The 22,185-nt window shown below is 57.0% G+C and overlaps 8 protein-coding genes across 8 annotated transcripts; 4 read left to right on the forward strand and 4 right to left on the reverse strand.

Annotated features, from left to right (window-relative positions):
- Positions 1-118: 118 nt before the first annotated feature.
- Positions 119-1,775, forward strand: GMORB2_5016 (Cytochrome P450; the record flags this gene model as incomplete). Its single annotated transcript, XM_035466990.1, has 4 exons — positions 119-302; positions 357-683; positions 864-1,291; positions 1,422-1,775. 4 exons carry the CDS (start codon positions 119-121, stop codon positions 1,773-1,775), a joined length of 1,293 nt encoding a protein of 430 aa, XP_035323002.1.
- A 91-nt stretch (positions 1,776-1,866) lies between these two features.
- GMORB2_5017 (Fungal Zn(2)-Cys(6) binuclear cluster domain) lies at positions 1,867-2,976 on the reverse strand (the record flags this gene model as incomplete). The annotated part of the gene is made up of 1 exon (XM_035466991.1): positions 1,867-2,976. One exon carries the CDS (start codon positions 2,974-2,976, stop codon positions 1,867-1,869), a length of 1,110 nt encoding a protein of 369 aa, XP_035323003.1.
- Positions 2,977-4,360: 1,384 nt separating this feature from the next.
- Positions 4,361-5,980, forward strand: GMORB2_5018 (Cytochrome P450; the record flags this gene model as incomplete). The annotated part of the gene is made up of 3 exons (XM_035466992.1): positions 4,361-4,539; positions 4,598-5,023; positions 5,077-5,980. The coding sequence occupies 3 exons, from the start codon at positions 4,361-4,363 to the stop codon at positions 5,978-5,980; spliced, it is 1,509 nt and encodes a 502-aa protein (XP_035323004.1).
- A 604-nt stretch (positions 5,981-6,584) lies between these two features.
- GMORB2_5019 (Cytochrome p450) lies at positions 6,585-6,848 on the reverse strand (the record flags this gene model as incomplete). The annotated part of the gene is made up of 1 exon (XM_035466993.1): positions 6,585-6,848. The coding sequence occupies one exon, from the start codon at positions 6,846-6,848 to the stop codon at positions 6,585-6,587; it is 264 nt and encodes an 87-aa protein (XP_035323005.1).
- Positions 6,849-7,077: 229 nt separating this feature from the next.
- On the reverse strand, positions 7,078-8,563 carry GMORB2_5020 (Cytochrome p450; the record flags this gene model as incomplete). Its single annotated transcript, XM_035466994.1, has 7 exons — positions 7,078-7,173; positions 7,227-7,268; positions 7,323-7,730; positions 7,791-7,837; positions 7,908-7,983; positions 8,045-8,217; positions 8,281-8,563. The coding sequence occupies 7 exons, from the start codon at positions 8,561-8,563 to the stop codon at positions 7,078-7,080; spliced, it is 1,125 nt and encodes a 374-aa protein (XP_035323006.1).
- Positions 8,564-9,293: 730 nt separating this feature from the next.
- GMORB2_5021 (NADPH:quinone reductase or related Zn-dependent oxidoreductase) lies at positions 9,294-10,438 on the forward strand (the record flags this gene model as incomplete). The annotated part of the gene is made up of 2 exons (XM_035466995.1): positions 9,294-9,853; positions 9,907-10,438. The coding sequence occupies 2 exons, from the start codon at positions 9,294-9,296 to the stop codon at positions 10,436-10,438; spliced, it is 1,092 nt and encodes a 363-aa protein (XP_035323007.1).
- A 717-nt stretch (positions 10,439-11,155) lies between these two features.
- On the forward strand, positions 11,156-12,648 carry GMORB2_5022 (uncharacterized protein; the record flags this gene model as incomplete). The annotated part of the gene is made up of 2 exons (XM_035466996.1): positions 11,156-12,031; positions 12,100-12,648. 2 exons carry the CDS (start codon positions 11,156-11,158, stop codon positions 12,646-12,648), a joined length of 1,425 nt encoding a protein of 474 aa, XP_035323008.1.
- Positions 12,649-13,494: 846 nt separating this feature from the next.
- Positions 13,495-22,125, reverse strand: GMORB2_5023 (uncharacterized protein; the record flags this gene model as incomplete). Its single annotated transcript, XM_035466997.1, has 9 exons — positions 13,495-14,926; positions 15,002-16,407; positions 16,501-17,844; positions 17,890-19,005; positions 19,075-20,254; positions 20,315-21,152; positions 21,233-21,320; positions 21,414-21,972; positions 22,085-22,125. 9 exons carry the CDS (start codon positions 22,123-22,125, stop codon positions 13,495-13,497), a joined length of 8,004 nt encoding a protein of 2,667 aa, XP_035323009.1.
- Between the last annotated feature and the right edge of the window lie 60 nt (positions 22,126-22,185).

The raw sequence follows: 22,185 nt of genomic DNA on the forward strand, positions 1-22,185 counted from the left end.
TACTTTGGGTTCATCCTTTGGCAAGATACCCTGGGCCAAAGATTGCTGCGATCTCCAATGTGTGGTATGGATATCAATGGTGAGTTCTACCTACAGTGTATGGATTTCAGAAGACAAGATGTTGACAGGGCCATTCACAGGCTCTCTGGCCGCTACCCATGGGCTATTCAGCGGGCTTTCAAAGAATACGGTGGGTGATATTCGTCTTTCAAAGACCCGATCCGGAATTCTGATTGCAGTAGGCGACGTGGTTCGGATTGCACCCAACGAGCTGGCCTTCATTACCCCCAAGGCCTACGCAGGTACGTTTATCCCCAGAATAGTGGGAGTGTACTGGTTAACACAATTCTGAAAAGATATATACACCAGTACCATCAATGGACGCCCTGGTTTCGTCAAGTCGGACATGCTCGATACCGGGGACAAGTATGAAGGACTAGCGTCAGAGAGGGATATTGACAAGCACCGCGCCGCACGCAAGCAATTAGCCCCTGCATTTAGTCCCCGGTCGCTAAAGCAGTATGAGCCGACCATCCACGCCGACGTCGATGGTTTCGTCGATGGACTGATCAGCTCACCCGCCATTGACGAAGGCGTCGACATTGCCCCGTGGTTTGAACGGGCAACCTGCGATCTCGGCGGGTCGATTACCCTAGGAAATAACTTTAGGAACATCGAATCCGGTATGTTCAATACCCAAGCTGAAATTGATGATAGCTGATTTGAAGAGAAAAAAAAAAAAGGCAAAAACCATCCTATTCTGGAGTCATTGTTGCGCATAGGCCACTGGGCAACATTCCGCAACGTCATGCGTCGCTTCCCCCTCCTCTACCCGCTCTCATATGTCTTTCTCCCCCCCAAAGTGGCATTTAGCTACTTCCGTGCTCACGCGGTAAGTAAGAGACTCATTCGGACGCGCGTCGAGGAGAGCCACGATCGGAAAGGCCTGGATTACATGACGCAGTTTCTGAAGAATGAGGAGGCTATCCCGCCGGATGGCTTTCTCGTATCCCAGGCTGGCCATCTGATTCTCGACCACTACGAGTCGTCCAGTGTCTTGACTGCGGGGATGTGTTTCCTGACGACGAATGACGAGGTCATGCGGAAGTTGCAGAGTGAATTGAGGACGACGTTCAAGTCCTACGAGGATATTGCGGAGGATAAGCTTAGGGATCTGCCGTGGCTGAATGCTACTATCGAGGAGGTCCTGAGGCTGCACACTAATGTTCCGTATGGACTTCCCAGGATTAGTCCTGGGTATACTGTTGACGGAAACTATGTGGCCAAAGGTGTAAGTTCTTCTCTCTTTTTCTTCCTCCTTTCTGTTTATTTTATTGCCTCCCCCCCCCCCCCCCCCCCCCCCCCCCCCCCCCCCCCCCCCCCCCCCCCCCTCTTGAATCCATTGGACTGACATCCATCAGGTCGTCGTTTCATCCTGCGCATATGCCACCACCCATTCGGAAAAGTACTTTAGCAAACCATACGAGTTCAAACCCCAGAGATGGCTTCCTAGAGGCTCGGTCGACTACGACCGCGTCTTTGACGGCGATGACCGAGCTGCCTTCCGGCCTTTCAGTGTCGGATCGCGCAACTGCCTCGGCCAGGCCATGGCGTACGTGGTTCTCCGCGTCATGTTTGCCAAGCTCTGCTGGAAGTTCCAATGGGAGTTGGTCAACCGGGATGAGATGGACTGGGATAGGGATCTGCGGCTTTATATCGTGTGGAAGAAGCCGACGGTGCACGTCCGACTTACACCCTTCGAGAACAAGGGTTGATCACACACATTGCGGTTTTCTCAATTGAAATTACATGGATCTCTTTATTCTGCCATAACCATCATTCTCTCATTTAAACCTTGTCTGCTTGTCAGGAAGAAGAACCTTTGATACGATTGCTAGCCTGTCTGATGCTCTGAAACGTCTCTCTCGTCCGCCTCATTGTGGACCGAACAATCTCAGCCGTGTCCTGGCGACCGAGAATCCCCGAGCGATCCTCACCCTCACCATCAAGACGGTCCCAGACCCTGAATTCTGCTGGTAGACCCATGAGCTGCTCCACCGTATGCATCTGGTACTCAAACACCTGCGTCATCATCATGAGCTGTATGCATGTCGGCTGCTGCTGCTGCTGCTGTGCCGCTGCCGATCCGGACCCCTCGCGCAGACATCTGCTCATGCGATTGAATATGAGCTCAAAGAGCTCCCCGAGCTGAACGTACGTCGACAAGAGCATAAATGTCAACGACAGTGCTGGCGATGGTGCAGAATTCATCGTCTCAAGAACCGTGGCGAATCGCATCATTACGTTCAACACGTCGTTCCAAACCTTAAGATCCCGGCCTCGTGGGGAGTCCATGTCTCTGCCGTTCTGGAAAGCATCCTTTGTAAGATGGGGATTCCACGGCTCCCAGGGCTGGTCCTTGAGCTCTGCTATCTGCAGGGAGATGCTGCCGAGGAGACCGATCACGTAGGCCCCCGGGTCACCAGAACTTGGTGGGCCGGCGGCCTTGTCTTGGACATCCTCTGTTGCCATTGGCTCATGGAGGTTCCTGCTCAGTGGCTCCGCCATGTCGAAGCCGAGGTCCGGGACGCCCAGGTCGGAGAAGACGTGTGAGCTTGCTCTTGCCGAGGAGTCGTCGGAGGCAGAATCAGCAGTCGGAAAATTGGAAGTGTCTAGCCATGTGGCGGAGGCGGTGCTGTTGGGCTGGAAGAACTGCTGGGAGTCGAGCGGCTGGCTGCCATCATGCGCCGGTGGCAAACCGTTTCGGACGGCGTAGAGAAATCGAATGTCCCCGGCACGGCCGTTATTTGCGTGCGTCGAGGGCCGGCCGAGCGGTCTTCCGATGCTCGTGACACACATTGCTCCCAGGCGCAGGCAGCGTTCGCATGTGACGGCGTCGGGCTGGCTCCGGGGACATTTGAGCTTCTGTTCTCGGCATCGGTCGCAGGCAAATCTCTTTGCCGTCTGGGTGTTCATGATGCGTCTTGCTCGAGATGGTCGAGAGGTCAATGCTTTCCGGGCAGATGACTCGGAGAGTATTTGAAGTCATTCGGGACAGACGTTTGGACCGCCCAAGGCTTGATTGAACTTTTTTTTTCCTTGTTGCATCAGCTGCCGGACATGCTTGTACCGTGATCTTTGACATGTCGATATTGCTCTGATCCGCCACGGCACACATTGTTAATCTTGTATTTCCAGCGCAAAGAGTCGGGGAATATGAACAGCCTGCGCTCACTAATCAGTAATCACGCTCATTCTCAGGTGGATAAATGAAACTCAATGTCTTGGAGTCTCATGCTGAGGGTCTGGGTGCCTGCAAGCATCACATCATGTTGGTTGGCCGGGTTGGTTGAAGCACGTTGGGTGAGAGCATGATTGGCTGGGTGGGTATATGTAGCGCCGACGGTCCAAGGAAAAGGGTGATACGGAGCGCTGCGTATGTCAGCGGGTGAGAAGAGTATGCAGTTACATTAAAGCATGTAAGATTATATTGATATGTTTTGATGCGGCGCAGTGAAGGTAAACATTCAAGGGATAACTAACAACGTCCGGAGTCCTCCAAGGTTGTATGGAAAGGAGGCACGGAGAGGAGAGGGAGGGGTAGCAGCCCTAAACCCTCAAGTTCATTAGTATTTGCTGACCTATCTCCTCGATCTGGCAGGATCGGCCGTGTCTGGCTATTCCTAGGACAAGCAGGCATGCAGGAAGGAGGACCTTTGGACCCTGGGGGCCAAGAGTGGCACGGGCGCGTGGTCCGGTGACGATGCCGTCTCATCACCTTGCTTGACATGGAGTCCGAGTGAGACCTACACGAGACGGTCCCGCATGGTATTGAAGGAAGGATTCGAACCTTGGGTAAGAATGGACGCAAGCCGCGTCATCCACCGGCATGCACCATACTATCCACTCTCCCGCATGGATTGCTAGCAAACGCCTTGGAAGTGGGATGTCTGTATTACCCGTACTTGCATATGCATACAGGTGCCGTCTTTCTCTGACCTGAAGTCGGCTTCCTAACTATCGGCCACCTTTGATATTACACGATTAGCCTGAAGCGGCATATGCTCGTGCCCCCGCCAGTGTAAGATTCTAGACTCCGGATGGACGAGACGTATCGTTCCATCTACACTCGGGATCAATGAGATGCGAGATCTGACTTTCTGATCGAATCTGACAGTATTTCAAGCTGATGGGTATACAGCCTGTTCCCGGGCGCGCGTGCATACCTGAGCAAGTCGTCATGGTTACTTGTCGCTGCCGGCACCCAAAGGGTTTCCACACATTGCAATACAGACAGTCCCACGAGTCCAGTAAAGCCTTCATTTCTTTCTGTTGAATTTCTTTCTGTTGATACTGCACAATGCTTCGCGAGCTTCTGTATGGCATCACCGGCTTGATCCTGCTGGCATATGCCGCAGATTTCTTTTACAACACAGGAGATGATCCCAATGAACCGATCCGCATACGTTCGAGATTCCCACTCATCGGACACGTTCTGGGGCTGATGAGCCAAGGGCCAACATACTACAGAACGACGAGGTACGTGAAACCGAGTTCCAAAACAAAACAATCTCCAGTTTATCTAATCAATCTCCAGCAACTCCATCGAGGCCGAGATTTACACGCTGGGATGCTTCAACTTCAAAGTGTACATCAGTGCTACCAGCCGTCTACTGCCCTTCATTCAAAAGAAATCGAGGGCGCTCTCCTTCCGTCCCTTTCTCCAGCTCGTCGCACGAAAGTACGGCGATGCCTCTGATGCAGCGTATGAGATCTTTGGCGGCAGTCTGCCCGATGATCTGAGCCAGTCGGTCAAGATGTGTCTAGCTCCAGGGCGTCACCTCGACGACCTCAGTCTACGAATGGGCAAGAGAGTCTTAGTCGACATCGATGACTTGCTGTCCTCTGGGGAGAAGGCACCTTTGCTGTCGTGGGCTAGGCACGCTGTTGTTCAAGCAACAAGCTGCGCCGTCTACGGAGAAGACCACCCATTTCTCGATCGAGAAGTCGAGAGCTCGTACTGGTAAGCCTTCCCATTCAATCCCCAAATACGGTCACAGCACTGACGATAGGAAGGAAATGGATGACATATCTCACCGCGCATCTAGTCGGCTGGCTGGACGTGACGAAAAAGGGATACGCGGCACGAGAAAAGGTCTTCAAGTCATACATCAAGTACTGTAAGAAGATCCCCGAAGAGAGCTCCTTTCTCATGAAGGAACACCAGCGCGTCCTCTCGGAGGCCGGCATATCCAGCACCGACAAGGCCAAGCAGGCCGCCATCTTCACCATCGCCTCCTTCAGCAACTCAGCCCCGACGCTGTACTGGACTCTGTGGGAACTTTTCTCCCGCCCCGAGATCCTCGATGAGGTGAGAGAAGAGCTCATGCGACACGCCGTCGTCAAGACGGCAGAGGGCGAGTTTGCACTCGACGTCGCGGCGCTCAAGTCCCAGTGTCCGCTCGTGCTCTCGGTGCTACAGGAGACGCAGAGGACTCGCCACGTCAATCCCAGCTTCCGCAAGGTCCTCTCAGATACCCTGCTTGACGACAAGTACCTCCTCAGAGAGGGCAATTACCTGCAGGTGCCCGGGAACGTTATCCACAGCGAGACGGGCATATGGGGTCCCACGGCTCTGCAGTTTGATCCATACAGGTTTATGCCCAGGGAAGGCGAGAAACCTGCATCGTTCGCTAGCGGGTTTGTCCCGTGGGGTGCTGCGCCGTATCTGTGTCCCGCTAGACAGTTTGCTGCCACGGAGATCCTCATCATCGTTGCGCTGATTGCCATGAGGGCTGATTTGACGCCTGAGGGTGGTGCTTGGGAGAAGGATCCGGCTCTGAATCATGCGGATCTTGCTACCCTGTCGCCGCCGGTGAAGGAGGTTAATGTGCGTGTCGGGGTTCGACGGGAGTGGGCTGGCAGGTGGACAGTCAAGATGGGGGAGAGTCGGAGCCGTGTTCCGCTTGCTTCTGGGTAGGAGGTTTGGATTGTTGACTTGCACTCACTCGGTCTCTTTGGTAGTCAATGAAGAATATGAAGTTGATATCATGGTGTGATCATTGCAGATACTCAAAGCTGAAGCTATGTTGGGATCCTAAGAAGTGTTTGTAAGTGGCATAGGATGGTGATTGATTGGCAAGGTCCATAACAAGACAAACTTGAATCGTCCCACCAAACTGCGATCCATGCGTGTATACGTGTAGGCAAAGATATCAAAGATGATCAATTGACAAAAAACTACAGACTACGACTTGACTGAAAAGCTTCTTCCCATATAATGAATCCCATCAAGTCCAGCGGAGCAGGCGACCACAGTTCAACTACACACTTCAGCTCCCCTTCTTCTCCCTGACAAACTCACACATGCACGGATGCGCCATCTTGAGGTTCAGCTCAATGCGAATCTGCTGCTCAGGCTGTCCAGCAGGGATCCGAATCTCCCGATACTCCTGACAGATTCTAGCCAGGACATACTCCATCTGCTGCTGACCAAACTTCTGACCCAAGCAGTGACGGGGACCGCTGTTTCACCGGCCAGGTTAGCTTTTTCCCAGACAAATTCGAGTATCGAGATTCAAGACTCACTGGTTGTACGGGATAAAGTGCCAGCGATTGACGCTGGCTCCCTCCCACCTCTCAGGTCGGAACTCGAGCGCGTCTTCGCCGTAAATGTCCTTGCGACGCTGGAGACCGCCCAGAGAGTAGACTTTGTTTTGGCCATGTAAGCAGGGGTAGAAGGCAGAGCAGAGGAGGAACCTACTGATTGTGGTGTCTTTGGGGACTGCGACGGGGTCTTTGCCGGTTTTGCCTCCTCCGGTTGGCAGGGTGGCGTCTTTGAGGGCCATTCTGACATTCATGCCAACTGTCCATGGTACTTAGTATGGTTTTCTTTTCTTCTTTTCATTGATTATGAGATTGAACTTACGAGGGTGGTATAGTCGAAATGTCTCGTTGATGACATGGCGGATGTAAGTCATCTCCCTAAGGTCGGATGCTGAAGGCAGCTCGTCGCCGCATCTGGTATGGTAAGCACGGGGCGGTGTAAGTGATGGTGATGGGTAGGCAATCAAGTACTTACACTCTCGCGACATCGGCTTGCATCTTCTTCATAATGTTGGGATACTTTCCCATGAGGAATATGGCCCATGAGACTAGGATTGCCGAGGGGTCCTGCAATATTTAGCTGGAAATCTTGCACAACGTCTTGACTGGGCCCAAGTCACCTTTCCACCAAGCATGATGGTCATGATGGAGTCTTTGATATCCTGCGACCTTCTGTTAGAATGAATCCCATCCATTCTTTGGAAATGATGACTCACCTCGACACTCTTATTTTGGCTAACAAGGTCGTCAAGCATGCCGTAGTCTTCGGGCGACTTCTCCGACAGGTCCCTTGCATATGCCCGATCCACAATCCCCGAGGTGTAGTCGTTCAGCTCCTTCAGCGCCTTGGGCGCAAGGTATCTGTCCTTGACGTAGTACGCGTTCCTCCCGAAGAGCATGCGCGCCGTGTTTATGGGGTGCAGTGTCGCCATGGGACCCCTGAAGGGGTGGTGTCCGGTGAGGGAGTTGGCCGACTCGCCGAAGAAGACCTCCGAGACGACGTCGAGTTGGTACCGGTCGGACACATCGTAGACCTCTATGGGGCCTCCTTCGTCGAACCGCTTAAAGAGCTGCTGCGTGTGCTTCTCGGTTATCTCGAGATCGGTCGGGCGCATCTTCATGACCTGTTCCTCGCGTCGTTAGCCAGAGTGTTTCCGCAGTCACAATGCTGCATATGCACGTACATGGCCCTTGATACGCTCCTTGCTCTTATGCCAATGTTCTCCGTCAACTATCGCGCACAATGATTAGTCAAATCGATTATTTGACTGACTTGTCGACTGACCTGTCGACTGACTGACCAACAAAGATTTGCGTCTCCCCAAGCATGTCCCCCCAGATACGCTTAGTGACTTCACCTCTTCCAAAGCTAGACCACTATTACACCGTGAAAAATTAGCTCATGTACTCTGCTGTTTCCTATCTGTGCAGATGATACCTCTGTAGACATGATGGCCTTGATATTGGCAGGCTCATCAGTAAAGATGAGACCAGTCCCAAACATGCGCATCTCAACTGTCCGCCCAGGAGCAGCCTCGAGCCAACTGTTGACTAGTTCAAAGAAGGTGAACTTGAAGAACCTGTAGAGTGAATATACGGCCAAATCAATGCCTGCCGTCAAGTACATTAGCGACGGAAAAAAAAACGACGTCTATCCAGGTATGAAAAACTCACCAAATGGGGCCCTGAACGGAACAAGAGGAGGCGGGGAGCCGAAATCGCGAAGTCTCTTGTCGCGACGCGATTTCGCCCCCCAGTCAAGCACGTATATGCTTGCGACGAGCAGTGAAGAATACGCTGCCCAGTTCCAGTTGTGTGCCATTTCCTGTGGCATCTTGGACGACGAAATGGTGGACTTGATGGCATCCGGAATGTATGGAGAGATGGCGCTGGCGACGCTGCCGCCAAAGTCGGTAAAGTTGCTGGGCAAGCCCGCCGAGAGAGTAAAAGAGGTCATGCTTTCTTGAAGGCCTTGGCTCTTTTTTTTTTTTTTTGTCGTAACTACCTGATGAAAGAGAATTACAAGTTGAACAGCACTTCTTGAGATTCTGTACTTTGGATGGGCTATATCAACTGGGCCTTTCTCCAGTCATAGCTTTACCGGACGTGGGGGGGATGAATATGCAGCGAGTGAGAAGTGATACAAATGGGGTGACTTGGACTTGGTCAAGTCTAGAACAACATGATGCGAGGATTCTTTGTGATCCTGCATGCATGGCACTTACACAAAGTGAACGAACTTGTCTTACCCACCCTTCTAGGTACCCCGGCCCGACGTGTGGAAGATACCAAAGCTTCTGCAGTAAGGTCGCACGGTTCGGCATCCCTCTCGGAATGCTCCGAAGGTTATCGGACCCCAAATTCGGAAACTTTCTCCTCACTCGGGGGCCGTCCGCGTCCGCCGGGTAAGCCGGGCCCAGTTCGGATCGGAGTCGGGAGTTGGATACATGTACATGCATTCGGAAGCTTACGATGAGTGTCCGAATCCCAAGATGACGACATGCATAATCTATCAATAACCGATTCGTGATAGTTTCGGTGGCTTACCAAAAAGACCCTGCGTATGGGGGAAATGCTGAATTCATGACCCGCGCGAAACCGGGATTGAAGATGACAATAAAACGAGAGAGAGACCTAGAGGTAATGGTCCCCGACACCAGTAGGCGAGCTTCAGCAACTTGACGAAAATGGCCAGAGGAACAACAATCACAGCCCTCGTACAGTCGCCAAATGGCGGAGGCCCGCCGGTGGTCTCGCGGGACCAGCCAATGCCGCAAATCAGAGATGCCCACGAAGTCCTGGTCCGGGTCTCGGCCGTCGCGCTGAACCCCACCGACTACAAGATGGCTGATTATCATCCTGTACCTAACGCCGTCATGGGATGCGACTTCATGGGCGTCATCGTCGCTGCTGGCCCCGCGGTCGACGGGGATTGCATCGGAATGCGCGTTTGCGGACCGATGCATGGATCGAACCCCGGAAACCCGGACTCGGGGGCGTTTGCCGAATATCTCATCCAGGACAGGCGTCTCCTTGTGAGGGTGCCGGATTCGTGGACTGACCTCGAGGGCGCCGCGCTGGGAGGAGTAGGATGGGCGACTGTGGCGTTGGCCGTGGAGGACTCGCTCCTGCTCACGGGCACGCCGTCGAAACCCGCCCCGTTGCGGGCTGACGGAACCCGCGTGCCTGTTCTGGTATACGGTGGTGCTACGGCTACCGGTACCATGGCGTGCCAGTTGCTATCGAGGTATGTGCATTCCCAGCTTGGAGAGGGGAATGCATAGACTGATGTGCTTCCAGTGCCGGCTACGACCCCATCGCGACATGCTCCCCGGCTTCTGCGGCTCTTGTGAAGAAATACGGGGCCGCATCTACGACACCATACTCCTCCCCGACGTGCGGAGAGACAATTCGCGACGCGACAAAGGGTTCCATCCGCGCGGCAATCGACTGCATCACCACGCCAGAGTCGGTGAAGTGCTGCTTTACCGCTCTTGGTCGCGCGGGAGCGAGGTATGCTTCTCTTGAACACGCGCCCGACGAGTGGAGGACCAGGAAGGCTGTCAAGATGGACATGCCCATGACGTACGTGGTTATGGGCCGCGAGGTGAAGCTCGGTGCCGTCTATCACCGTGATGAGGACCGGTCGAAGTTTGATCTGGGCGCGCGGTGGGCGCTCGAGGTTCAGGCTTTGGTGGATGGGGGACGGCTGAGGTGTCATCCTGTTCGTGAGGTGCCCGGTGGATGGAAGGGGGTTATTCAAGGGCTTGAGATGTTGAAGGCGGGACAGGTTCGGGGGCAGAAGCTTGTGGTTAGAGTGGGGGGTGTTTGAGGTCGTTTGCGCGGGAGCAACGGAGATGTTACTCTGAAATTTAACAGACATTGACTCTACAAGCAGGATGCCATGAAAGGTATTGATCAACCATCTCGATTCCAGGCCAAGTGTGAGTGCCATTATCCACCATCTGCACCATTGACGGGGAGGCGAACGTTGGTGCCACCGGAGGCCGTAGTATGGAGAGACCCGAAGAACATACGTCCTTGAGGAAGAACATCAATCATCGATAACGCCACATCTACTTCATATTGTCGTTTCTTGTAGACTATCTATTCGCTCGTCACACCTTGTCACTCATCTCCAAATCTTACACTCTTACCAGACCGGCCCATCGTCTGACACTAGATCTCTCGGCGATGTATAATCGTCACCTCGTATCCTCTTAGTCTGCCTTCCATCTGTTTAATAGATTCTGCCTTGTTAGGATGCCTTGCTAGAACGCAATGTCGGCTTCGGGCCACTCCAGCTCTACTCGGTGCCTTTTCAGTTTCGGGCATGTACGTTCGGCCCCTTTACCGACGGCTTGCAGAACAGCCATTCATTCATTGGTCCCTTGTAAAGGTGGACGCGGCTGGTAATGCCTGCATATTGCATGCGTGCACAGTCCTCATACTTATATTGCTACATGTATATAGCATGCGTGCTATACTTGACCTCCATCATCACAACTTTCCCAGCTATTGTGCTCTTTCAATCCAAAATCAGTTGAATATGGCGCCAGAAGCAATCGGCGCCAACGTGCCAGGCCCAACAACCGGCGCCGCAGAAAAGCTTGCCCCGACCATTTCAGCTTCTACCGAAAACTACCCCTGGAGTAACCGAGATGGCGTCTGGCGCCGTCGACTGGGCTCCATGGAGTCATTCTACCAAAGCCTGGCATCTCCCGAAGGCGCCCCGGTACACTGGATGATTGGCTGCAGCGTGACGATCCAGACTCGCAACGGCCATGTCAACATCCAGGACTCTGTCCGCCAAGCCTGGGAGGTTGTAGCGCAGGACTTCCCGTGCATCGGTGCCGTCGTGGATGCTGCCTCGCGAGAGATTGCTGTCCGCGAAGAGATCGACACGGCTGAATGGCTGCAGAGGAGCTTCAAGGTCCACCAAGGGACGACGGCAGATGAGCTCTTCTCTGCCTTGAAGAGCCAGTTTCACGTCACACTTCACTATGTGCGAGGGACGAACCAGCTTCTGCTCCAATCCCCGCACACTCTCATCGACGGGCGCGGGATGCTGTACCTGTACCATGCCCTGTTAACGGCCATGAAAAGTCTGCCCGCGAACGGCCCCCGGAAGCGGGATACGTCCGAACCGCTAAATCTCTCCAAGCCGTACGACGACTGGTTGGGGATCCCGGCGACTCCATCAGAGAGACACTTTGCCGATGCCCAGTCTGTCTTCCAGCGGATCTTGCAGCAGGAAAAGCCGATTCGGCTGCCTGGTGTTGACTTTGGGATGACACCCCAGAGACCGGTCCACAGGGATCTTGAGGTGGACGAGGCGACGAGTTCTTTGATCATCAGTGCATGCAAGAGACGGGGGGTCAGTGTCACATCGGCTTGGCATGCTGCCCTCGCTTTGACGACGCAGGTGAGGGTTTTGATTCCAACAATTCTTGACTTGCCGTTTCATACTGACTCGAATGCCCCTGGTTGCAGAAGCTTCAGACAGAAGCCGGCGAAGACGGCTCATCCTACGTCCAGTTCACCACCATCGATCTGCGCCGTCATTTTCCGTCCTCCTTCATCCCGCACAAGCACTCGGTCGGATCTCTTCAGACTGCCTTGTGCCTGGCTTCTGACCTGGACAAGGATAGCACTTTTGATGCTCTCAGCCAGTCCCTGCACAAGCAGTACCAGGCCCCTTTCTCCTTTGCCGATAATGACTTCGGCTACCTCGCTCCCTACATGGCCATTTCTCGGCAGATTCTCGAAAGTGGCGGCGTGCCGCCCAGCAGCACGCCATCGCTATCCAGCATGGGGGTCGTTGATGATTATCTCCAGTGCCGATACGGTGATTGGGAGATCGCTGACTTTTGGGTGAGTTCCACGATGATGACTGGGGATTTCCAGATGTATCTGTGGACCTTCCGGGGGAAACTCACTTTCAGTGTATGCTATAACGAGGCGTTTTATGGTGCGGATGAGGTCGACCATGTCATGGAGAGCACCAGGGACGAACTGCTCCGGGCGTTGACTCACAAGTAGCCCTATCATCGCTGTAATTAGCTATAGAGTAGAGCCAAGATAACTGTTAGATGACGAGTCTGCTTAGGAGGGGAGAGTAGCGAGGTAAGTGATGAGGTTTACTGAGTAACGGCATAGTCGTAGTGCCACACAAAAAGAGGGATGCTCGTCTCTTTTCTTGTCAAGTGCTGACAAAGGACAAAGGCCAGTCAGGGAAGTGTCAAGCCACCAAGTCATATCAAGTCACATCAAGCCACATCTAAGAATGACATCAGGAGATTATCAAGATTAAGAAAGATTCAGTCAAGGTTCAAGGAAGTATAAAGATTATCACAAGCAAGACAAAGGCATTGGAGATAAGATTCGAGAATGAGTACCACTAACACGTCCACATACGTCAAAGGTAGGCAAAGTGCAGTGTGGTGTCAAGTTCTTGTTCATTCCTACGATCGTGGCGCCGGACTCGACGGTTTTATGGTCCAGTCCCGCTTACCTAATATAGGAGTAGATTTTCTATGACAGTAAGACTTCATACCGTCAGGCTGAAGCTGTTTCTTTTTTTTTTTGGTGGGACCAACAGGGGTTGACGAGTTTTATATTTTCTAAACCATTGCAATACTCATATAAACCGTCGAGAGATGCTGCGAGCGAAGCGAAGAGAGCCCCCCAGAAGGCTCACCGGAGGCAAATCAAGACTTAGAGTACCATCAGACGACAGCATGATTAAAACGGGGTTGGATATGACCACTATGCTATATATTTTGAACAAGGTATATAAGATGTATGACAAAGGAAGAATCGTGGAGACAGCACAAGTCTGTCATGGAAAGAAAGAAGTAAGGGGGGGGAAAGACATCAGAAAAAAAATTACAGCTTCATGAGAAAAGTATACGAGTGTCGCCACAGAAGAGGCCTCCTAGACGGAGTCTGGGGAGGATTGTAAGGGCCAGAGTAAGTCCACAGACGGCCATTGGCGTTGCTCCGAGAATTGCTCAGGGACAGGGGAGCGAGCGAGGAGGCTGCAGACGAAGATCTAGACCTGCTCGGCGTGTGGACGGTCGCCGAAGCGGTGGCCTCTCCGTCCTCGAGGTAGGAAGTCCAGGTTGTGGTGTCTGGCTGGGGGAGGCCGTGAGAGGAAGAGGAGCGGTGGTGTTTCCTCTTCCAGAGGGTAGAGGTAGTGGGCGAGGAAGGCAGGGGGATCTGCTCCGGCTGCCCGAGAGGAGAGGCAGAGATGGCGTCCCAGAGACCGGTACTGTCAACGGACGGAAGCTCGAGGCTGCTCGGTTGCCTCTTGGGCGGTCGCCTGGTAGGCACACCCGAGGTCGTGAAGAGGTACGAGTCCCAAGTCGTGTCGTCAGGTTGAGCCAGGCCGTGGGAAGGGGTAACAGCACGGTCTTCCCGCCAGAGGTTGGAGGCAGGCCCGGGCTGAGGCTTGACGGGCGAGGCAGTGCACTCGCTGGAAGAAGAGGGAAGAGCCCACAGCCTGGAGTCAGATGCAGCGACGGGCACGGGGGCAGCCCAGAGGCTAGACTCGCTGTCGAGCGGCAGGGGCTCGAGCGTCCTCAGGGCACGCTTGGGAGAGGTGCTGGGGGCTGTAGCGAGGTACAGGCTCCAGGTAGCCTCGTTGGGCTGGGCAAGGCCGTGGGAGGTGGAGATGGCGCAGTCTTCCTGCCAGAGACCGAACTTGGCAGGCGACGAGGAGGGAAGGGGGCTCTTCCCAGAAGGGGGAGCAGGAGCGACGACAGGAGCAGATACAGACGCAGTCCAGAGGCTGGTGCTGTCGATCGACGGGAGCTCAGCCCTCACCTGCCTCTCCGATGCCCTCCCGGCAGGAACACCAGCGGCTGCGGAAAGGTACGACCCCCAGGTTGCCTCGTCGGGCTGGGCAAGACCGTGAGATCGAATGGCGGCATGTTCTTTCTGCCAGAGATTTGCCCTGGGCTCGGGCTGAGAAAGTGCCTCCACGGACGAGCAGGGGAGCTCCCATAGTTTGGATGCTGAGGAGGAAACAGCAGCAGGAGCAGTCCAGAGGCCTGACTTTGCATCAAAAGACACAGGATCCGGAGTCTTGGGTGACTGCTTGATAGAGGCGACATGAGTAGCAGGAGCTGTGGAGAGGTACAGTCCCCAAGTCGCTTCGTCGAGCGGAGCAAGTCCGTAAGAGGGGACGGTGGCATTGCCCTCCTGCCAGAGACCAGAGATGGGCGCGGGCTGAGGGTCGACGGAAGAGGACGGAAGAGCCCACAGCTTGGATGCAGAAGCACGAGCAGCAGCGGGAGCGGCCCAGAGGCTCGACTTGCTGTTGAATGGCAACGGGGACTCAAGATTCTTCACTGAACGCTTGGCAGACGTAGCAGGGGCTGTGGCAAGGTACAGTCCCCAGGTGGCCTCGTCAGGCTGGGGAAGACCCCTGAAGTTGGCAGCGACGCTGTCTTCCTTCCAGAGGCTGGAATCAAGCTTGCTAAGCGAAGGCTGAGTCTCGCTGGTCGAAGAGAGCCCCCAGAGTTTGGATGCGGATCGCGCAAGAGGGAGAGTGGCAGTCCACAGGCTCGACTTGCTGTCAATGGCAAGGGGCTCGAGAGCCCTCAAGGATGGACGCTCAGCAGAAGTGGCAGCAGGAGCCGTGGACAGGTACAACCCCCAGGTCGCTTCGTTGGGCTGCTCAAGACCATATGAGGACTGAGTGGCGGCGGCTGCTTGCCAGAGGCTGGAATCTGACCCCAGCTGACGCTTGGCAGACGCCCAAGGCGCTTCCCACAGCTTGGGGAGAGACATGGTAGTAGGAGTAGTAGGAGCCCAGAGGCTCGACTTGACGTCAACTGCCCGGGGCTCAGGAGTTTTCGCCCTGTTCGGCGAACGCTTGGCAGACGTGGCAGGAGCCGTAGCAAGGTACAGGTTCCAGGTCGCCTCGTTAGGCTGAACAAGGCCCTTGGCCTCCTGGACAAGACCAAGAGCAGCCTGCCATAGGCTAGCCCCGGGCTTGATGACCGCAGAAGTGACCTCCTCAGCCTGCTTCCCAGGCTCCTCAGCCTTCTGACTCCACAGAAGAAGAGACTGCGTAGGCAGCGACTGAGAAGGAGCCCAGAGGCTTGACTTGTCGGCAAATGGCGGGAGCTCAAGAGCCTCGGGTCTCCTGGACCCACACTTGACGAAGGGAGAAGCTGTGGAGAGGTACAAGCTCCATGTCGCCTCGTTAGGTTGCTGGAGACCCTTGGCCTCCACAACATCATGAGTGGCCTCCCAAAGAGTGGCCAGAGGCTTGCTGCATGCAGCATCGGGCTCAGCCTCCTGGAGGGTCTCCCGGGCGCGCTCCCAAAGGAGAGACTGCCTGGACAGACCACGGGGAGCTGCAACCCAGAGGCTCGTCGGGCTATCAGTGAATGACAGAGGCTCGAGAGCCCCTGACTTCTTTGGCACATGTGCAGAAGCAGGGGGGGCCGTAGTGAGGTACAGGCTCCAGGTCGTCCTGCTAGGCTGCGGGAGGCCCTTGGACTCCTTGACGGCAACGCGACCTGCCTGCCACATGTTTGCCTGAGGCTTGCGGGGAGTCTGACGAGCAAGGTACTGCCTAGGGGCAGAGCGGTGAGGAGCAGTCCAGAGGCTTGTCTGGCTGTCGATTGACAGGGGCTCAAGAGTCCTCAGTCGGCTCGACGCGCGCTTGGAGAAAGGGGTGAGGCTGGAGATGTAGAGGTACAGCTCCCAGGTCTCCTCGTTGGGCTGAGGGAGACCCTTGACCTTTTGGACGGCATCACGTCCTGCTTGCCACAGGCTAGCCTTGGGCTTGAGGGTTTTGGGACCTCGCGGCTGCTGCTGCTGCCAGAGAGGGGATTGCCTAGGTAGAGACAGAGGCGTAGCAGCCCAGAGCGCGCCTACCGAAGGAGGGGGTGCTCGAAGGGGGGTCTCTGATATGTGCCTGGTGTTGGGAGCAGCAGGGGCTGTAGAGAGGTATAGCTCCCAGGTCGCCTCGTTAGGCTGGGGGAGGCCTTTGCCGGCGACCTGGACCTGGAAGTTCCCTGCCTCCCACATACTAGCCCCAGGCTTTGTGGCGCTCTGTGTGAGAAGAGAAGGCCTAGGAAGAGCAGGCAGAGAGGTAGCGGTCCAGAGATGAGGCTTGCCACTCCTGCCCACCGGAGAAAGCGATGCCAGGAAGTGAGTCTTTGGCACGCGTCTGGCAAGCACGGGGGCGGCAGCAGAAAGATACGACTCCCAAATTATCTTCTCCGGCTGCGGGAGACCCCTGACTTCCTGGATCTCATCGTGAGCCGCGTTCCATAGGGGACCGGCTCGAGAGTTGGGAGCCTTTTTCTCCTCCTCATACTTCCTCGAGAGGACCTCCAGCTTCTCCCAGAGGAGGGACTGGTTAGCGGCAGGAGGAGCGGGAGCAGCAGACCATAGCGACACCTCCTTACCTGCAGGGATGGGAGGAGGCGGCGAAGAGACTGGAGCCCTCTGGCGGCGCCTAGGAGCGTCGGCAGTGCCTAGATACATGCTCCAGTTGACGTCGTCGGGTTGAGGCAGACCCTTGCCAGCCGGGGGGGGGGCATCGTATCTCGGCTCCCACAGAGGCCAGGTTTCCGGCTTCTCGGCGGCGCCAAAATCTCCCTCCTCGTCGCTGTAGACGACAGCACCGCGAGGGATGATGTCGCTGTCACGAGGGTTACCCTCGTTGTCAAAGCTGGTGCTCTCGTAGCTCCCAATCGTTGTCGGGGAGGAGCAGACTGAGCTTGTGCGTCGACTCGTACACTCGCCTACGGCAGTGGCGTCGCGCTTCAGGAGACTGGCGATCTCCCAGATGGTGTCCTCGTCGAAGTCGTCACTATCGTCCTCGTCTTCTCCCTCCCCGTAGTCCTCCTCGTCAGCTTCCCCGTAGACCTCCTCGCTCATGTCAAAGTCGGAAAAGTTGTCGCCGTCATCCTCATCGTCAAAGTTCTCGAAGAACGACAGCGCGGACGCGTCAGTCACAGGCATGGTGGGGACCGGGTTCAGGGGCCTCAGGATGGAACCGCCCGTCATCATGGTGCCCGGCATGACGCCGAGACCAAGACCGGCAGTCACAGGGGGCACATAGATGCCCGTGCCCGACCTCTCTCCCCAGGGGAACTCGAAGATGCCGAGCTCGCCCTTCTTGCCGGGGAGAGGCTTGGGGCTCTCGGGGATATCGGGCAGCATGGTGATGCGCTTGCTCTTCCTCGTGGGCCTCTGCGCCGACTTGGGGCGCTGCGTGGGGGTGGACGGCGCAAGGACGGGGGACTCGGCCTTGACAAAGCAGGTGGATCTCCAGAGGCCCTTCCAGGAGGTGAACCTCTTCCGGGGCCTCTCGTCGCACCAAAGCTGCGAGCTCGAAATCTTCAGGCCCTCGGGGGCTGGCCTCTTGACGGAAGCCTTGGGGGCAGGGAGGTCTGACAGGTCCTCCGGCAGGACGGAAGAGGGCTTGCCCCTGAGGGACCACAGCTGCGGTTCATCCATCGGAGCGACGGGCGAGGGGGCCTCAACGTGCCACAGCAGCGGAGGCTCGTAGACTGTGGGCTGCAGGATGGGGAGGTCGCCGTGGATGGCGGGCATGGCTGTGTCCTCAACCTCGGACCCTTCCGAGTCCGGGGGCGTAGGGCTGCCGCCGCCCTGCACCATCGTCACCGGGCGGGAGACGGTCAGGAAGCTCATCAGACTGCCAGAGGCGCTCAGACGAGAGACGGTGCTGTTCCTGGCGCTACCGATGTTTCCGTAGGAGAGCTCGTCCCTGATGAGCGAAGCCCGGTCCCTGTTCGTGGAAGGCGGCAGGGGAGACAGCGAGCGGTGATCATTCAGTTTGGCCAGTTCGGCCCATCGCTTGGAGAAGCTGCTGTTCTCCTGCACGCGGGGTCCCTGCGGCGACGCGGCGACCGTGGAGATGGAGTCACGGCTGAAGATGGTCTTGCGAATCTTGTTCCAGTGGCTCTCCTGCACTCCAATCTCCTGCTCGAGGTCGGCGAGGAGATTCATCCTCTGGCTGTCGTCCAGGGGGGAGGCCACGGTGCTGTTCCTTTCCATCTGGTGGAGCTGGATCTCTAGGACGTCGAGCGCATGCGTGGGCGACTCCAGAGGCGACGGCTCGGCCTCGACCACGATCAGCCTGCTCGGCTGGTTCAGCGACAGGGGTCTCGGGGGGGGTCCGCGTCGCGATCCCGGTGACCTGTTGCGTGCGGAGAAGGTCGAGGGCTCTTGGGCCATGCGGAACTGCCAGCCGCCCTCGCTCGGTTTCCCCTCCTCCCTGTTGACGCGCGGCTTGCTGGAGAGCTGGGCCGGCGAGTCGTGGAGCGGGGTGCTAGCAACCGAAGTGTTGAGCGTCTCATCGTCCGAGTCCAAGTCGTCGTCCGGCGACCACGCCGGCGGCTGCTCGGCCTGCACTTGCTCGGGCCGTGAGCGTCTCGAGCTGTTGCTGCTGCTGGAAGGCATCCTCAGAGGCGCCACGGAGCAGGGGTCGGAAGCACTCGGCATGGGCTCGGGAGAGTAAGCACTGCTGATGCTCGCGTAGTCATCGTCCGCGGGCGGAGCAGCAGCCCTGCCCCGGGGGGCTTCCTGGGTGACTTCCTCAGGCTCCCAAGGTTTGATCATCGAAGTCTCGGGTAGCGAAGGCTCGGTCAGCGGAGGTCCGGGCTCCTGCTCGGTAGCGGTGCCGCCGCCGGACACCCCGGACTCGGGCCTGGGGGCTGGCTGTGGCCTGCTCTCGTCGCCCGGATCAGCGAGGCCGAGGATGCTCCGGGTCTGCACCGAGGTCATTGTCGACCTATTGGTAAGGTAGTCCATGTCGTCGATCAGGGACGAGTTGACGGCGGACATGGGGCCAGCAGGCTTGCCCCTCTGCGCCGCCCACAGGGGAGCATCGGGCACCGAGCTGGACCGGCGCCTGGTAGCCCGGGAGGACGAGGATGCTACGCTCATGACGTCCGCGACGAGGAGATCCATCTTCTCGGAAAACGTCATGCTGACGGTGTCGTTCGGCCTGGGCCTGCTATCGCTGAGCTGGGGCATAGGCGGCAGGGGCGGCAGGTTGCTGGGGCTTCCGGGGGCCGTCTTCTGCAGGAGCATCCTCTTTGCCCGCAAGGACTCGTACGAGACGGACGTCGCGAGATCCTTCTGCGACGGCACGTGAGAGTGTCCCAGGAATGCCGTTTCCGGCGTCCTGGGGATGGGCCGGGGCCTGTGTATGACTGATTCGCGAAGGATAGCCTCGAACCCGGGGGAGATTGGGGGCAGGTTCTTCATGGGAACGGCCGGTACCGTGTTGTTGTACCTGTGCTTGTAGACGACAGGCTTCATGGGGGGCACCACGCTGAGCCTCCTCTCATCTCCCGCAGGGAGGGTGGGCGACTCCTTGACAGGCTTGTTCGAGGCTATGGAGTTGGGAGTGATGGGGTCCAGATAGCTCCGGGAATTGGGGCTCTGCGGGGCCCGGGGTTTCGGGAAGACGAACCTGGTGTCGTTCGATGCCTGAAAGGGCGGGACGATGCCGCGGCGCTGCTTGCTGAGCCCCTCGGGGATGGGAGGCGGGGTGCTGGGATCGATGAACATGGCATCGGCGTGTCGTGTATCTTTCCTCCTCGAGGACGAGCTGGACCGCCCGTGGCTCCCGGGACTGCCACCACGCGAGCTGTCGGATGACGGAGACGGGGTCATCTGGCTGAGCAGACTGGGAGACTTCGTATCGTACCGCATAGCCGAATAGTCGTAGCGCGTGGCGGGACCGTCCGTCACGGGCACCTTCATGTCCACGTCCGGGTTCCGGATGCCAAAAAGCTCCCAAGTGTCGGGACGCGCCAGACGCTCCGGCTTCTCGATGCTGGAGACGATGACGTTGTTGATCGACAGGTCCGTCCTCAGCGGGGAGAAGACGATCTGGTGGTCCCGGCCCTGCACCTGGGGGGAGTTTCGCGGCGACCTCTGTCGGACGTTCTCCATGGCGGGAGAGAGCTGTGCACCGGACGTGGCGGCTGTGGAAAACCTGGACGCAAGATTGCGGCCAGCCGTGATATCGGCGGGGGGAGCCTGACGTGAGCCCGCCATCAGGGTGCGCTCGCTCGAGCCCTCCGGAATCGAAGCGGAGGCTGAGGCGGCGATGTGGTTCAGGCGCTTGCTGCGCATCTCACGCTCCTTCCTGTCGTTCTCCCTGGCCGTCTCCAGCTTGACTATCGGAATCCTACCGATAGAGGTGGACAGATCCTCTCTGAGGATGGGGCCGGAGATGATGGGCCTCTGGCTCCCCCCCTTCTTGAACTTGTTGGCCTTGCGCTTGCTCCTGGAGGACCTCGCAGAAGTGGTGGACCTGGAATCGGCATCCCTCTTCGCTGGAAGGGACTTGGCGATGGCCGACCGGGAGACGGTCTGACCCTGGGTGACGTCGACAAAGTTGCCCATCTGCTGTTGGCGAGGGCTCGCGAAGCCAGACATGCGGTACTCGCGGGGGACCCAGTCTCTGGGAATTGTCGCCGTCTCGGGCTTCGCATCTCGAGGGGCGGGTTCGAAGGGCTTCCTGCAGAGGGCAAGGATGACTGTTCTCCCCCGCTCTCTATTAGCCACCGTCTCTCTCTGTCTCTCTCACGACGTGGCGAAGGGCCTGATCGGAACCTACCAACAAGTATCAGCACGCCGATGGCGGGTAGAGCAGTTCGAAGGACAACGGCCAGCGACTGCATCCCCAGCAGCATGGGAGCGCTCAGCTGTTGGAGCATCCGTCAGCATCGCACGGAGATGAGATTGTGCGGGTGAAGTCGGACGAGGCAGGACGAGAGAAGGAGGGAAGAGGTGCTTACAGCTGTCCAGACTCCGAGGCCGACGATGGGGAGAAGCAAGAGGTTGCTCTGGTTCTGGTTCTGCTTAGACGCGACCCTGTAGTTGACGAGGAACCTCTCGAGGAAGAACAAGGCCAAGAGGATGTCGACGACGATGACGGCGATTCCCAGCGTCACCTGGGACGTCGAGGAGACGCATACGGGGCTGGTCTGGGATGTCTGGAAGCCGACGAAGACGGCGCCGAGGATGAACCGGAGGGCGAGGACGACCTGGGGGAGGATGAGGGCCTTCAGGGACTTCTCCTCGGCGGGGGTCCCGAGGCCTACGAGGCTCCATACGAGGGCCTGGATGAGGGCGACGCGTGCGAGCTGGTCGAATATGCTCTCGAAGACGACGGTCACCTGGCATGCGACGGCGGTGGTCGCCTGGAGGGCGGCAAAGTCGAGGATGGCCCACAGGGTCGCGGAGAAGAGGAAGATGAGGAGGGCCAGCCTCGAGCCATCCTGCGAGATGGGCAGGTCATGATGCTTGAAGAGGAGGAAACCGCCATTTGCGCCGGCAGCGATGGCGACGATGCCACTGGCAAGGGTGGTTTTTCCCAATCGTTAGCAGGACGGCAAGAGAACAACGGTTTGAGCTCAGAGGCAAAGATGCCCTCCCCTTCTGGGCGTACTCATCCGGAGGAACTCACAAGGAAAAGGCTGCGATCAAGGGCTGGGAGCCGTCCGCCATGATTGGCAGCAACGGCTCTCTTCTCTCTCTTGACAGCTGAGAACGAGCGACGAGAAATAA

The sequence above is a fragment of the Geosmithia morbida genome, assembly GCF_012550715.1.
Source record: "Geosmithia morbida isolate 1262 chromosome Unknown scaffold_3, whole genome shotgun sequence".
Classification (NCBI taxonomy): domain Eukaryota; kingdom Fungi; phylum Ascomycota; class Sordariomycetes; order Hypocreales; family Bionectriaceae; genus Geosmithia; species Geosmithia morbida.